The sequence below is a fragment of the Amphiura filiformis genome, chromosome 3 (genome assembly GCF_039555335.1).
Source record: "Amphiura filiformis chromosome 3, Afil_fr2py, whole genome shotgun sequence".
Classification (NCBI taxonomy): Eukaryota; Metazoa; Echinodermata; class Ophiuroidea; order Amphilepidida; family Amphiuridae; genus Amphiura; species Amphiura filiformis.
In genome coordinates, this window is record NC_092630.1 from 31,793,117 (window position 1) to 31,808,969 (window position 15,853).

General features: G+C 35.4%; 1 protein-coding gene across 1 annotated transcript in view; it reads right to left on the minus strand.

Moving 5' to 3' along the window:
* LOC140147193 (uncharacterized) overlaps positions 1-15,853 on the minus strand; it is a 106,251-nt gene that overhangs the window by 1,715 nt on the left and 88,683 nt on the right. The window contains exons 70-78 of the mRNA XM_072168972.1: positions 15,271-15,548; positions 11,751-12,209; positions 7,471-8,211; positions 6,676-6,705; positions 5,829-5,939; positions 4,983-5,093; positions 4,179-4,283; positions 3,373-3,426; positions 2,356-2,640 (exon numbers count right to left, since the gene is read on the minus strand). Coding sequence (XP_072025073.1) covers positions 2,528-2,640; positions 3,373-3,426; positions 4,179-4,283; positions 4,983-5,093; positions 5,829-5,939; positions 6,676-6,705; positions 7,471-8,211; positions 11,751-12,209; positions 15,271-15,548 — 2,002 coding nt within the window. The 3' untranslated portion in view covers positions 2,356-2,527. The remainder of the gene's footprint in view (positions 1-2,355; positions 2,641-3,372; positions 3,427-4,178; positions 4,284-4,982; positions 5,094-5,828; positions 5,940-6,675; positions 6,706-7,470; positions 8,212-11,750; positions 12,210-15,270; positions 15,549-15,853) is intronic.

Below are 15,853 nucleotides of genomic sequence, written 5' to 3' on the forward strand. Positions count from 1 at the left end.
GGCTATTGATCTGTGACATCCTGAGGACATGGTGGCCCAGTGGTTATGGCCTACAATGTACACCACATTTCGCCATACTGCATTTTAGAAACGCTTGCTGTTAGAATAAGAAAAATTTTAATTGTAATTATTGCACAGGTCACGGCGACCCTGTGACCTTTCCGGAAAAAGCAGAGTGGCAGGTTTTTCAAATAAATATTTTCTGTGTAAAAACTGTACCATCAGATAGGTAATGGAATATATGAATATTAACTGTACATCTATCGCAACAATTTTTGATAACAACTTGCGTCACAATTGATCTAGTATAGAAAGTAGAGAATTTATTTCAATCTTATATACGCCATTTTTTTTTTGGAATTAAGTGAAAATTAATTCTGTAAAAACTGTAATTTTTTTATGTAATTTTCACATTAGACCCGACAAAAGATTACCGTTTTGTTGTTATGATAATCTAATCTTTTGATTTCGTCGTATAAAACTAGGGGTCTAATGTGGAATTAGGATGCAAACTGGAACAATCCAATGCCTTGTCAAAAGCATTTGCTTCAAAACGGAGTTCGGATGCACTTCGTAATACAACTTCCGCCACTGCGGGAAACCACATGCACAGCAGAGCACATGGCCGATATCAAAATCTATTTTATGTATTGTGTATGTAGGCCTATTCATAGGACCCTCGTATTAATTGTCTCTATGCGCTTGAGAATTCAACAATATAAATAATGGTAGCTTTATTATAATACACATTAATGTTTTAAGCAGATAAAATTCCAAAATATGATGTAGTAATGAAGTTGCGATTTATTAAAATCATATGTTTAAATTTTCACGATGACACTATCAAGTCCTTTGTGGTCGAGCGGTCTAAGGCGCTGGTCATATGGTATACGTGATAGCGGTGCAGTGCAGCGTGGGTTCGAGCCCCGCCGCTGCCTAATTAAATTTCTTTCTTTTTTAAAATTTCATATTATGTTAGGGAAATGTGGCTGGGAGAATGTATGTATGGCGAAGAGTGGTGTGGTTATGGCCTTGGACTCATAATCTTAGAGCTTGCTCGACGTGCGCGGGTTAGAGTCCCCGTCCCACCACCGTGTTGCACCCTTGGGCAAGGTGCTTTGCCTCGCTTGCCTCACCCCCAGGTGCAATGGGAAGCTGTTAGGGGTAGTCACAGTCATCGTACTGATGAACCCTGCGCCATATGTAGGCTGCAAATGTGGCTTTGAGGCTGTTTACGGCATAAAGCGCTATATAAATATCTACATTTATTTTATATTTTATTTATCCTCACTTCAATAGTTGGTCATTCACAGAGAATATTATGTGATCAAGATATAACTTTACAGTGGTGTTATTTTACATATAATAAGGTTTTCTGAATGGTGCATCTGTAAGCTGATGTTTGAAATGGTTAAATGCTTTTTTTTTCTTCTGATCTAGCAAAACAATAACCACAAGAAAGTAATACTTGAAAATTACTGAAAAACATCACAAGAGTAAGAAATTCGTCCAGTACCCCTAAGCACTACGCACAACATTATATGTGACACAATCTGATCTGCTCAGACCAAAGTCCACAATGTTGACAATTGTTTTATTACCATTACCAATTTGCTCAGTACTTATGCTTACTGGTGCTGACCTTGCTAAGTCCCTGGCATACTTTATTCCAAAGTTATGAACCCTTTAAGGGATCTAGAATGAGCGTTTTGAGTGTTTTGACAGTATTTTTTGTGGGACATGAGAGCACATCAGACATATCGAATTGCATTCTGAATAATCATTTTTTGAAATTCACGATGTAATACAAATTTTATGACAGATTATTAAAATTTGATATTTTTCACATTTTTGATACATAACAGTCCTCAAAGTAAATTTTATAAATCTAATGACATATTCTTAGTTGGGGAGAAAAGCCGACGATCAATTGAAAATTTTGACCTTTCATATTGAAGATATGGATTTTTCCCCAAAAGACCTAATTTGTTTTGGTGTTTTGGGAAAAAATCCATATCTTCAATATACGAAAGGTCAAAATTTTCAATTGATCGTTGGCTTTTCATCCCACTTACATGTATAAATCATCAGATTTATAAAGTTTACTTCTTATTCAGAATACAATTCAATATTTCTGATGTGCTCTAATGTCCCACAATTAATACTGTCCAAACGTTCATACCCCACCCCTTAATGTCCATTTTGTTATTTTTTGTTTGTTGAGCACTCCTTATTTTTTGCCTATATCTCAATATCATTATTATTGACTTTGGTCTGATTTTAGAAGATTGTATCCCATATTTGACATGTTTGTATCTAGATATACCACCATACAGAAATCATATGGCTACTTACTAGGAGCTGGGGCAGCGAGCTTGTGAACCCTCATCACTGCCATCTCCACAATGATCTATTCCGTTACATTTGAGATTTTTATCAATACAATTGCCATTAGCACACTTATATTGACATGGCAGACATTCGCCCACTGGTATGTTGCATGTGGGGGCGCTTTCATCACTGCCATCTACACAGTCGTGGAATTCATCGCAGACCCAGTTGCAGGGTAAACATTTTTATATCTCCCTGTTCGTAGATCAAAATCACACAAAAATGTTGCTCCACCTCTACATAGGCTAGCTGTAGATGTATGAAAATAATGATAGATGTGGTCAGGATATGAATGAACAATGTTTGTATCACATAGGTATCAACGTCTAGATGTTGTGCCTGTGCGTAGCACACTATCAATCACTGTGCTTTTTATTTGCCAAGACACTACCAAGGAAACTCGAAATTTAATCAAAATGATAGTTTGTGGTACTTTGCCTTTACCATGGTGATTTTATAGCCACTGAACATCAGATCACTGGATACTAAAGGCCCAACCCAAATTGTAAGCAAATATGATGACATATGTAGCATCTGACCACATGATTGTCTTTATAATAACTTGACAGTGTAAGTTGGTGATATATAAAAAACAAGCACAAAAGATCACATTTACATTTTTGAGAAAGTCAGTGCCAAAGTTAATACCTGTATATAACAATTTCTTGGTCCATAGAATATGCTATATATGGCATACACCATAAATAAGCCCAATTACACTACCACCAAACAACATACATACACACATCACTATTAGCTTGTTGAATGTGTCTCTAAGGGAAATCTTATTGATTTCTTCATTAGTGGTGTGGATATTTGCAGAATATATAGAAAGACAAACTGATAAAATATTACGACATTGAATGAAAATGAACTTTCATAAAATAAAAACACTACCAATGTATTGAATGTAGTCATGAGCATGGGGATATATATGCCTGGTTTATATTACAGAATGACAGTGTAGTACTTGAAGCTTACCTGTATAATTTGGTAGTGTGGTTGGGGCTGGAATTGTGGTTGTAGATGGTATTGCTGTGTAAAGAAAAAAACATAATCAGTAGTACATGTAGTTATGAAAAAAATAAAGATAGATCAAGTAAACAAAGTATGTTTCACAATTTAAAAACTTATATATGCAAATAGAAATAATTGTGCTCAGCACGGCTTGTCTTGTCATTTATATGTTGTCTTAAAGTTTGTATAAGTGATGCGATCAAGCAAAATAAGTCGGATGTCAGGAATATTGATTTTGAGATAGAGCCAATAATAGTATTAAACTTTCTTTGTATTTGATTGTTCTGAGCAATGCTAAAATGACAATATCACTGGAACCATAAGTCTAATTATAATGAGGTTTTCAGCAAAAAAAGGCTCTGAGAATGGCTCATGTAATAAAATTGAAAACTGAAATTTGATTTTGATCAACATCAGACTCATTTTGCTTGATCGCATCACATATTTTGTTTTCTTTTGAATCCAGCATTAATGGCATTTGGACCATACCCCCATAATCATTTGATTGTCCATTTGAGTGTTGGTACTGGATTGTTCAAACTCAATCTATAGGGCAAATTCCAGCCCTGTCTAATTACAGGACACATCAATTTACCAACAACAACTCTAATATGGAAGTCTTCATCAATAATGCTACCACTGTTCTGTCAAGTTGTATACCAAATCATCATTACACAACTTGGTTTTTGATGGCATTGGTATAAAAAAAGATGTAAAAAAAGCAGTTAAACAAATTACAAGTTACAAAACTACACTATTGTATTCCTTACTTGGACAGCCTTGTTCATCTTGACCATTGTCACAATCTTGGCTACCATCACATAATTGGTTTATGTCAAAGCACTGTCTTCCACACTGGATTTCGCCAATATCACCTAAAGAAACCAATAGAAAAAAAAAACATTATTAGAGCCTATGAACACTTGTTTATAATATACCAAGAGATTTTTACTGCCTTCCCAGTGGTGTGCTCTGGGGTGGCTTAGAGAGACCCATTCATTTTGTTTCTGGAAAATACAAACATAATCTATGTTGGGTATATTTCAACCACTTAGCCCCTCTTAGATAGCCCCTCTCCCATGACATTGCACAACCAATATTTTAGTCTGCATTATGTAATTCAGATATCAATAAGCACAATTGGCATTAAAACTTCCGGTTTTTGAGAGCAGTTTTGGGACACTTTGTCCTCTGACATATCAGGGGAAATTCCTGTAATTATTATTCATTCATTTATCATTGTAATAATGTTATCATTAACAATATTTTCAATAATTCACTTTTGAAATAATCTTGTTCTTTAAAGAATTTTTTATTCTAGTCAAACATTTTAAATAATATTTTATAAAAGACAATTTTCCCAATAGGTCAGAGGGCAGTGTCCCAAAAATGTCCCACAATGCTTTGCAAATTTCAATGCTGATTTTAAACTGTAAATTGTATAACTTATAATTAATTTCTGGATTATACATTTATGCCCAAATGCAGTATTTCTATAAACAAATCATGAAACTAAAACACTGGTTGGCACCCATAGAAAGACATATTGGACCTGTTATTGCATAATCACTTACAACAATCTAATGGTTCATCACTGCCATCAATACAGTCCATGTTACCATCACAACGTCTGTTTGCCAACACACATTCACCACTGCTACATACAAATTCATTAGATCTACAAGCTGAACACAAAAGAAGTAAACAAAAGTATTATTTCATCTAATATTTAGATCGTTTTCATTCTTTCCGAGTTCATTTCATGGACGAGTTTAGATAAGTAAAACTCTAACAATTGTACTTATAATAAACAATATACCAAGACATGAATACATCTGAGTTAGTAAGCGCTAACAATAGGGTACTTTTATGAGTCTTTTGCACACCAAGAAGAGACATCAGAAAAACATGGGAAAGTCCCTGATTGAACCTACTTCATATCCTATCTGTAAAACCCATCATGGCTTTATTCCAACCGGGGACACCATGGTGGCTGTATAATTGATGACCCTGGTTGTCAGAAAAAAAGATCTCAAAAATCCCCAGATAGTCGTTAATAAACTCGATAACTGTGTGTTGTGTCATTTTGTGTACCTTGTTGTCACTCAAAACAAGTAGAGGGGTGTGGGTGGGTAGGGGTATGCGTATGGAATTACCTGTAAATGTGGACCTACATTCGGATACACACAGTGAGAATGTGGACACACCTGCAACCTTGGAGGTCCATGGTTGCTGGCTATAACCAAGACAACACAAATAATGTAAAAATGCATTCCTGAAGCCCCCTCTTCTGTGGGCTTCAGGACAGGTCACAGTTAGATAGAAAGTTGTCCAGTGTGTGTGGGGTAGATCCATAAAAAATCATACGCAGAATGAGGTCTTCGTTCGCAGGTATTTACAAACAGGTGATTCTGCCTTACCTGGACAGTCTTTTTCATCACTACCATCAGGGCATTCATAGGAATCATCGCACCTGAATATTGATGGTATACACTCTCCAGATCCACACTGAAACAGGCCAGGAGAACAATCTGAAAATAATAGGAAATTATATAGAATTGCAGATTCATACATACAATTGCACATTCATTCATACATTCAATAGGGAAATTGAAATAGGGAAATTGAAATGTTTTTAGGTGGTCTTTGTAATAATCATTATACTAATCACATAACTTGGTTCAAAATCAATTATACTGTAAAAACATCATGATATAGACCATTCCCATAATTGGTACCTTGCTGCCGTTGATGGGATAAACATGCACATCACATCAATATCATGTACTATAAAACAATGAATTAGGGGTTCATTCATAGGATTGAGGGCATGATCGCTGTTTATGCCCGAGGCGTGAGCCGAGGGTATAAACAGCGATCATTCGTCATGTACGGTCACATAAGGGTTATACTCATGACCTCATGACTCATGGCTGAGTGAACTGAACCTCATCAGTTTGGCTCAAAATGCAGAGTTTACAATAACATTGTTTTATTATTGTGTGCAAAAAGTAACTAAAACATGTCAATAATGTATAAATATTTTTGCGAGAAGATATTTTCGCGATTTTGTCAATTGCGCGAGAATTAAATTTTGCGGTTTTGATATTGATACAATAGAAACCTAATGCAAAAGGTTATTTTTGCGAGTTTTTATTTTCGCGATTTTATGTCCACTCTCGAAATTCGCAAAAATAAAAACCTCGCGAAAATGTCTACTTTTACAGTAAATTTCCTAACCTAAATAATTGATCTATTGATACTTACCTGGTCCAATGACAGCTGGAGGTACATAGGCTGAAAAAAGACAAATAAGATGAAAAAATTATTCAAACAGAACAATTCTTAACCCCATATTAATATAATATCAGTAAAACATTTGAAATAGATAAAAAGTTGGTAACATCTTATATATTGTAAGCTATTGAGATATTTTTTTGTAACATCAGTTTCCCTTTGATACCCATGTACTGTATTCAAGATTAATAACTATAATTATATAATTACCTCACTGCAAGTCAAAGACATATGAAAATATTATTAAGGCCAATAATATTAGCACCGGTTACATACTAAACTCACTTAATAAAATTTACACGAGAATGCAAAAGCATAATGAAAGTTTAATCTCGTCTCTTGGCGTACATTATTCATCCAGTGGTTCAAAACAATTTATAAATTAAATCTAATTGGGGGGGGCAAATAGACAATTTTGCCAGGCTTATTGATAATAATCGTATGGTATTGCATATCGTATAGATTCCCCATCTCTCTTTCCCTCCTCTCCCTCTCTCCCCCTCTCTTTCCCTCTTTTTTTCCTTGCACTAGGGGCGGAGGCAATTGCCCCCTGACCCCACCCCGGCAGCTACGCCACTGCATTCTAGCTAGTAATCTCAACAAATTTTTGCTACAAGATTAACTTGATCCACTAGCCTCAAATTTGAAATCTTCAAAAATAATAAATGTTCAATTGATAAGAGACAGCTTTTGTGGATTCAAGTTTCTTACATGGTTAGTTGTTTTTTGCTTTCTTTATACTCAATTCCAAAATAGAATACTTACATCCACTGTATGATATGCAGTCACTGTTTGGGTAGATGTCACAATCAATTAACCCAGTCAGCACTTTTCCAAAAGGTCGTCTACAAGCAGACTGAATTCCTTGGCAGAAATGGTTGCACATAGGGCGTCCTTGTGAGTTAGGACATGCTGGGAACATAGCTAAGCAAAGCCAGATAGTTGCATCTAACTGTGGACAACTCAGAGCATTGCCCAGGTATTGTGAAAACAGAAAACCTGCTTCTACAGAATTACTGCTGTATTCATTGGGGAAGGAGACATTGTTGTATGTGAGAAGACCTTCTCTGGAACAGATGTCTGGAAGGCCAACTTCTTGACATCCTGGATTAGGTGGCATTGTTACTGGTTGCAATGTTGTCTGCATCACTGATGTTGAGCCTTCCATCATTACAGATGTTGGTACATCTGTTACTGGACCAGGTTCATCTGTTCCACTTGATGCAGGTGTCTCTGTTACCATTCGGGTAGTTTGTGTTTGGTTAGTCAGTGATGATAATGTTGTTGGGAATGTTGTTGAGAAGAGCATTGTCCTTCTTGATGGTCTTGATGTATCTGGGGCAAATGTTGTTATTGGGTCCTTGGGCTTTGAGGAAGGTTTCTCTGGTACCTCTTCTGAAGTATCTGGTGGCAGAGTTGAAGCCACTTGAGTGATGGGAAATTCTGAAGCTTTAGGTGTCCTTATTGGTGGTTGGGTAGGTCCAATTATCTCACTAGGAATGATTCCTGAAAGCAAGTAAAGTAAAAACATTCAGCATTTGAAGATAACTACCCAAATATGTTTGCACAAAGCTTTAAAGTGCTAAAATTAAACATTTTATAATAAAGGAGAGAGCTTCCTCATCCTAAAATTTGGTAGAACCAAAGACAGACAGCATCAAGAGGCATGTGTAAAAAGTTACAAGGACATTTTTGTGCAAATATAAAATATGCCAAACAAAATTAGAAGAACAATCAGAAATTGTGTCTACCTGCTTAAGGGATGGGGTATGAACGTTTGGACAGTATTTTTTGGGGGACATTAGAGCACATCAGACATATCCAATTGCATTCTGAATACGAAGAATGTCCTTCTGATATCAAATAATTTTGATTTTTGAAATTAGCAATGTAATACACATTTTATGGCAAATCATTAAAAATTGATATTTTAATTTAACAGTACTTGAAGTAAACTTTATAAATCTGATGATTTATACTTAAAGTGTATGTAGCTGGGAGGAAAAGCCGACGATCAATTGAAAATTTTGACCTTTTATATTGAAGATATGGATTTTTTTCCCGAAACACCAACAAAAAAAAAAAAGGTCTTTTTGGGGAAAAAATCCATATCTTCAATATAAAAGGTCAAAATTTTCAATTGATCGTCGGCTTTTCCTCCCCGCTACATACACTTTAAGAATATATCATTAGATTTATAAAATTCATTTCGAGGACTGTTATATATCAAAAATTTGAAAAATATCAAATTTTAATAATTTGTCATAAAATTTGTATTATATCGTGAATTTCAAAAATGAAAATTATTTGATATCAGAAAGACATGCTTCAGTATTCAGAATGCAATTCGATATGTCTGAGGTGCTCTCATGTCCCACAAAAAATACTGTCGAAACGCCATAAACGCTCATTCTGGATCCCTTAACCATGGTATTTCCATGGCTCAACCAAATGGTCAAACTAATTTATATTTAAAAAAACCCATAATTTGCAGATAATTTGTTCTATACAGTAAGTGTTTATGACTATCCCCAGGATTTACTGCTTGTGTTCCTATACTAGCCATGGTTGTAGTTTTTCACTTGCGCAGGGATTAAGGTGGAAGCTCTATAGTCCAACGGTTCTTTATTCCGACGGTTCTTTAGTCCGAAGGTTCTTTAATCCGACGGTTCTTTATTTGAAGGTTCTATAGTCCGAATTTTTAAAACGGTTCTTTAGTCCGAATATGAAAATAGGCTCTATAGTCCGAATTTTAAAAAGGGTTCTACAGTCCGAATATGGAGCTTGGCTCTATAGTCCGAATTTAAAAAAAGGTTCTATAGTCCGAAATTGCAAAAGGGTTCTATAGTCCCAAACGGATACCGTGTTCTTTAGTCCGAATTGGTAAAGAGGTTCTATAGTCCGAATTTTATTTTCATCATTTGTTTCACTGTCAAATCATCATTCATTTGTTCATTCTTGATTTCGATTCGATATTTTTTTCATTAGCTCTTTCTTAAAATCCCTTTCTCATTTTTTTTGGTTCTATATTCTAATTTCTAGACCTTATTACATTCTTTCTTTCTTCTCCTTATTACATTCTTTCTTTCTTCTCCTTGTTCTTTCTGTAATGTTCATTATTTTGTTCATTATCTTTGTATTCATTGTTCTTTCATTTGGACTTCCTTTTAGTCTTTATTCAGTTGTTTCATTGTTCTTTCATTTATTTTCTTTCATTGTGTCTTTCCTTCTTTTGTTCTATTTTTTTTGTGTGTATTTTTTTGTACTTCTTCAGGTTTCTTTATATTTTCGTTCCATGGTGTAAAAATATGTCAACAGTTTTGGAGCAAATATCGTATTTTTAGGATCTTTGTTTACAGTAAGTTGGGGGATATCAGGCGCGTACGCAGGATTTGTTTTTGATGAGGGGGTGCGAGGGGTGCTAAAAGTAACGTCATCCGTTAACCATAAACTCTGCTATTATCTAGCTAGAGGGTGCAGTAAATGTTAATGTTATACAAAAATTCGGACTATAGAGCCTTTTTACTGATTCGGACTAAAGAACACGGTATCCGTTTCGGACTATAGAACCCTTTTGCAATTTCGGACTATAGAACCCTTTTTAAAATTCGGACTAAAGAGCCTATTTTCATATTCGGACTAGAGTACCGTTTTAAAATTCGGATTAAAGAACCTCTTTTAATATTCGGATTAGAGAACCTTTTTAAAATTGAACTATAGAACCTTCAAATAAAGAACCGTCGGAATAAAGAACCTCTTTTTTTTTTTTTTCGGACTAGAGAACCTCTTTTAAAATTCGGACTAGTGAATGCTATGAACACATGTTCGGACTAGCGAACCTTCGGACTAAAGAACCTTCGGATTATAGAAGCGTCGGATTATAGAGCAGTCCCCGGGATTAACCCCAACAAGGACCATTGTTTTTTGTTATCGGAAGGCAGAGAAGGAACAAAAAAAGGAGAGAAAATGTACAAAGTGAAAGAAATAGATACAATGTACAAAAATTGTAATGACTTTCTAGACTTCAAGGATACTATATACAGTGCAATGATTTGGCAGACTTCAGGATACTACTACATATGGTGCTATGATTTGGCAGACTTCAGGATACTACATATGATGCCATGATATAACAGACTTCAAGGATAGTACATAGACAATAAAAGAAGCAAGGAAGAGGAATTTGGGTAGAGTCCACTGTTTAGATGAGGTGAGAGTTAATGCTCTGTGTGCTAGCCATGCGCTTCAACGGAAAAAGTTCAAGTTTTGAAATATTTTCTCAAAATATCAAGAGCTATCTTAAGAACTACTGAACCAATACTAAGCTTGTTTGTACTCATTTTAATGCATCTTTCATACTGATGCCAAATATGGTCATGAAAATTTACATTTCTGAAATTTGTGAATTTTTAAATATTTTTTGAAAAATGTTGTCTGCAGTCGACACCCGCGTGAAGAGAATTAATATATAGGCCTAGATAGCTTCCTAATATTTGCCATCTTTAAAAGTAAGAGATGCATCTTCAATTATATACCATATTCTTCTAATTGGCATCCTTCAGCCATAGATTGGGTAAATAGCCTTGACATTGATAACCATGTGATTATAACAAACAAAGCCAAGGTCAAAAAGGACATCAAATTCAAATGATTCAAAAACATGTGATATTCTTTTAAACTTGGGTTTTGCTTATTATAATCACATGATTATCAATGTCCCATTTACATCTGAAGTATGGCAATTATATGAACGGTCTATAGATATCAGCTATATTGGTGTATAAGCTTGAATTTTGATTATGGAAATAAAGGTTAATATTAATAATATTAATAATAAATGAGCAAATAATAATAATGAATGAATGAATAAATGAATGAATGAATACAATTATGATCAAAAGGTTTTAGGAAATTGAGAAGTTGACATGCAGTGTGATCAATCAGAACATTAAATTTGACTATCTTTTGATTAAACAAACTCTGGAGGTGTGCAAAAATTGAACAATAATCTTAACAAATTGGATTCCAAACTGGATACTACTTACTACCACCAAAAGTCACACAGTCTGTGTCTGGGTAGACACTGCAATCAATCAGATCAACCAGATTGCCTTCAAAATATCTACTGCAAGAGTTCTCTATTCCATTGCAAAATTCCATGCACATTGGCTTCCCATCTGAATATGGGCATGCTGGAAAGAGGGCCAGACAGAGCCATATGGTAGCGTCAAGCTGTGGACAATTCAGAACCGGTCTGACAAACACACTGAAGATGTCGCCTGCCCCCTCAGGAGTATCGCTATATGTATTAGGGAACATGAAATTGGTGTATGGAAGTAACCCTTCACGTATACAGATTTCTGGTAACTTGGATGATACACAGGTGTAGTCTACAGGTGGGTTGTCGGAAGGAGGAAGGGAGGCTGGGGAGGATGTGGTAGCCAAACCTGATGTTGCTATTTCCACGGTAACTGGTGCTGTAGGATTTGCAGCTCTGATTATCTCTGAAAATAGGAAATAAATGAAAAAAGTTTGAGAATATAACTCATACATAAAATGTATATATTCAATATTTTTACAATCACCCACACCATTGAAAAATAATCATGATGTGTTTTGATCGTTTTTAATCATGATGTGTTTTGATAGTTTTTGCTGCCCAAAAGACTCTTATGCATGGCAATATAATACGACCCAGCCACCATCCTTGGTTAGACAATGAATGCAAATCAGGGAAGATGCTGCTTTATTGTGTGAATTGGGGTATATTACTTCCAAGATCTGATGATTTAGTTGTGTCATAAAAAAACTTGGTGTTATATTCATGTGTGAGTGATATAAAACATGTATTAAAGCCATAATGTGTGCTTTGCTTCACAGCGACGCCATCAATTTTATTCAGAGTTCATCGATCGACTGCTTGCTAACATCTCATGTGGATGTCAGCTTATGTGTACACACGTCGAGCACAATGCTCCGTGTAGTATTAATGTTACGATCGGCAAGCGTAGTACTCGCTGGAATGAAATCACAATTTTCTTCGTTATACCTCATTTGTTTGGCTCGAGATTAAAAGGGGATAATGTGATCAGTGAACACAAACATTTAAATAGGAATCTATTCTTTATGCAAATCACACATTATTACTTTAACTGTGTAAGATTCATATAATATGTATGTAGAGGTACAATCAATCACTCAGAGGTACATTGTCCCATTTCACTTGCGTAACAGCTCTATAATGGAACAATCCACCTGACATCTTGGGATTATATCTCAACCATATCATCCATATAATTAATTGTATAGGCAAAATAACAAATTCTCGATCATGAGAGGATGTACCTTCTGCGTCAGCGTACTTTTCATAGAATAACACGATCTGCATGACCGAACCTTGACCTTGCCTAGCAACGACTGTGGGATTGGTCAATTCTCAAAAGCTGTGTTTGTACCATAAGCGCCGGTCTTTGCATAGTACGCTCGACGCAAATAACTGTGCGTACCCAAGTTGGCTCTCATGATCGAGAATTTAATATTTTGACTATAGCAATACTAAATAGTGACTTTTAGTATTTTTGTCAGCTCTACATGCAGTAGTTTGTTTATCTGGTGGGTCACACCAATGGGACTGAAACTTGCCAGTTGTTTTTGTGTGTCATAAATGTACAATATATTACTTGAATGGCCATCTTGCATGCCCATATTCCAGGCTGGTAGCTATTTTACAAGCAGATCCATTTCATACCAGTCTACTGGGGGATTACAGCAGATTAGACTGTAACCTAAAATCCTAATATTTGATTTGAACAAACAGTATTCAATACCTGCCTACTGACCTGAATACTATACAAGACCTTGAATACATATTGCACATTTTATGGATTTGTTGTATTAAAAGAAAATGAGAATCAATTACTGAAAACACTATTTTCTGTTTATTACTTGTCTTGTCTGTATGATATATAGTGAATGGTTAGAAATACAGTATTGTTATTGTTCAATTTCATATTATTATATTAAAACAACATTTTCATGGCTAAGCCTCCTGTTCTTTTCTGGTGGACCTTAATCTTTGTATTCTGTTTTGTGGCCAGTACCAAATTTGAAGATGTGAGACATATGACAGAAAGAATAATAGATACTATATGCAATTCCATTTAAAATTCATTCCCCCTGTGGAAGATTGCACTATTATCTCAATTTCAGTTCACATGTTCAACTAATTGGGATTTTTCCTGTTCAAATTTGAAATTCCAACTGAATATTGTAGACAATTTTAGAATAGATTTTGGGATACCAACAACTGTCTGGAGCTAGATTGGTTGAACTGATGATTTATAAAAGGAAGGTTTCAAAGTGCACCTCCTAGCTAAATGCTCAAGTGTTCTTTTGATATTATAGATTGTGATAAAAATTGTTGTTTTTTATATTACATACATACATACACATATTAAATACTTATAAGGCGCAATATCCAGTATGATCAAGGCGCCATACAAAATACAACAAATAATACCACATGAAATATAATACAAAGCAAAAATACAAATTCAGATTAAAACAAATGAGTTTTCAAGAGTTTTTGAAAACTGCAATTGAGCCGGCATTTCTTACATGCTGCGGAAGTGAGTTCCAAAGTGATGGGCCTGCAACAGAGAAGGCTTTACCATCAAACTATGAATGAAAATATGCTCAGAAACATTTCTTTTCCTATTTTTGATATATTATTATTACCATGTCACAATTGTTCTATTTGACCCTCTATATTGCCATGATGCTTTCCTAAATATGAAGTCTATCCATAATATAGGCCTAGGTCTATATTCAGAAGAAACTTCACTCTGTCTTTTCATATAGCACACGTGTAAGTAATATTTGTAAATAAACCATAATGGTTTAATCAGGGAGGTTGCTACATACCTGGTAGTATTTAATCTAAACTACAAGCAAATTAAATTAATAAATCCCTAGCTTCCATTCTAACCAACTGCCCCAGTGCCACCATTACAATGCACTTGTCAAATTTGACATATACATATTTAAGCTGTTTGAAATATGCAAAGAATGTTTTGCGAATGATTGCTTAATATATTACTTGTGCAAGGCCACAAATTTGCACAACCTAACCAACTTTCATGCTCTCTCCCTCTCTCTCTGGGTCAGATGGCGCAGGACTGCCCTGCTGTGGTCTTCACATGAGTATGCCATCTACTTCTCTCAAAAGCCAAACATGTTGCACCATACATTCCGTGTTATGAAACATTCTTCACATCATCTGTCCAACATGTTGATGGACGTCCCCTTCCACAAGGGCCCACATATACTTTCATGATATAACATTTGAATATTATAGTAATCTTGTGTGAGCATAATCATTTTAAAGATCACAAATGACACTAACATTTCTCTGTATGTAGTACACATATGTTTGACAGAACAACCTATAAAACTATTATGCTGGGTAAGCGAGTATAATTTTCACATCAAGTTTGGTAGTGATGTAGCCAGTGGTGGGGCTGGTGCCCACCCCCTCCCGCTGCTCATCATGGACAATAAACCTACCTCCATTAAAACTGATGCAATTTGTGCTGGGTAACCCAGTACAATTCCCCGGCCATGGTGTAGCACTAAAATCATAGAATTCATCTGAACAATCATCTATAACTGCCTGGCACATTTCTCTACATGCTGGTAAACCTGGCTCTTGTGTAGGACATGGTGGGTACATGATGGAACACATATGTAAGGCTGCATCGGGATGACACTCATAGAATGCTTGACTACTTATCCACTGTTGAGCTGCAACTCGCTGGGATGTAGGCTGCTCCAAATAAGAAGTTCTGTTCACAAATTAAAAACACACACACATTAATGTAATTAACTGATAATGATTTACAGCAATTGCCATAGCAACACCTTATTCATATCATAAATTAAAAAGGAAGTACCACCAAATTCATACGAAAGTGCACTTTTTTAGGATATATCAAAATGTGACAAAGCTGTCTAAATAAGGAAGACAGAGATGTCCAAATAAGGAAGACAAAGAGGTCTAAATAAGGAAGACAGAGATGTCCAAATAAGGAAGACAAAGAGTTCTAAATAAGGAAGACAGAGATGTCCAAATAAGGAAGACAAAGAGGTC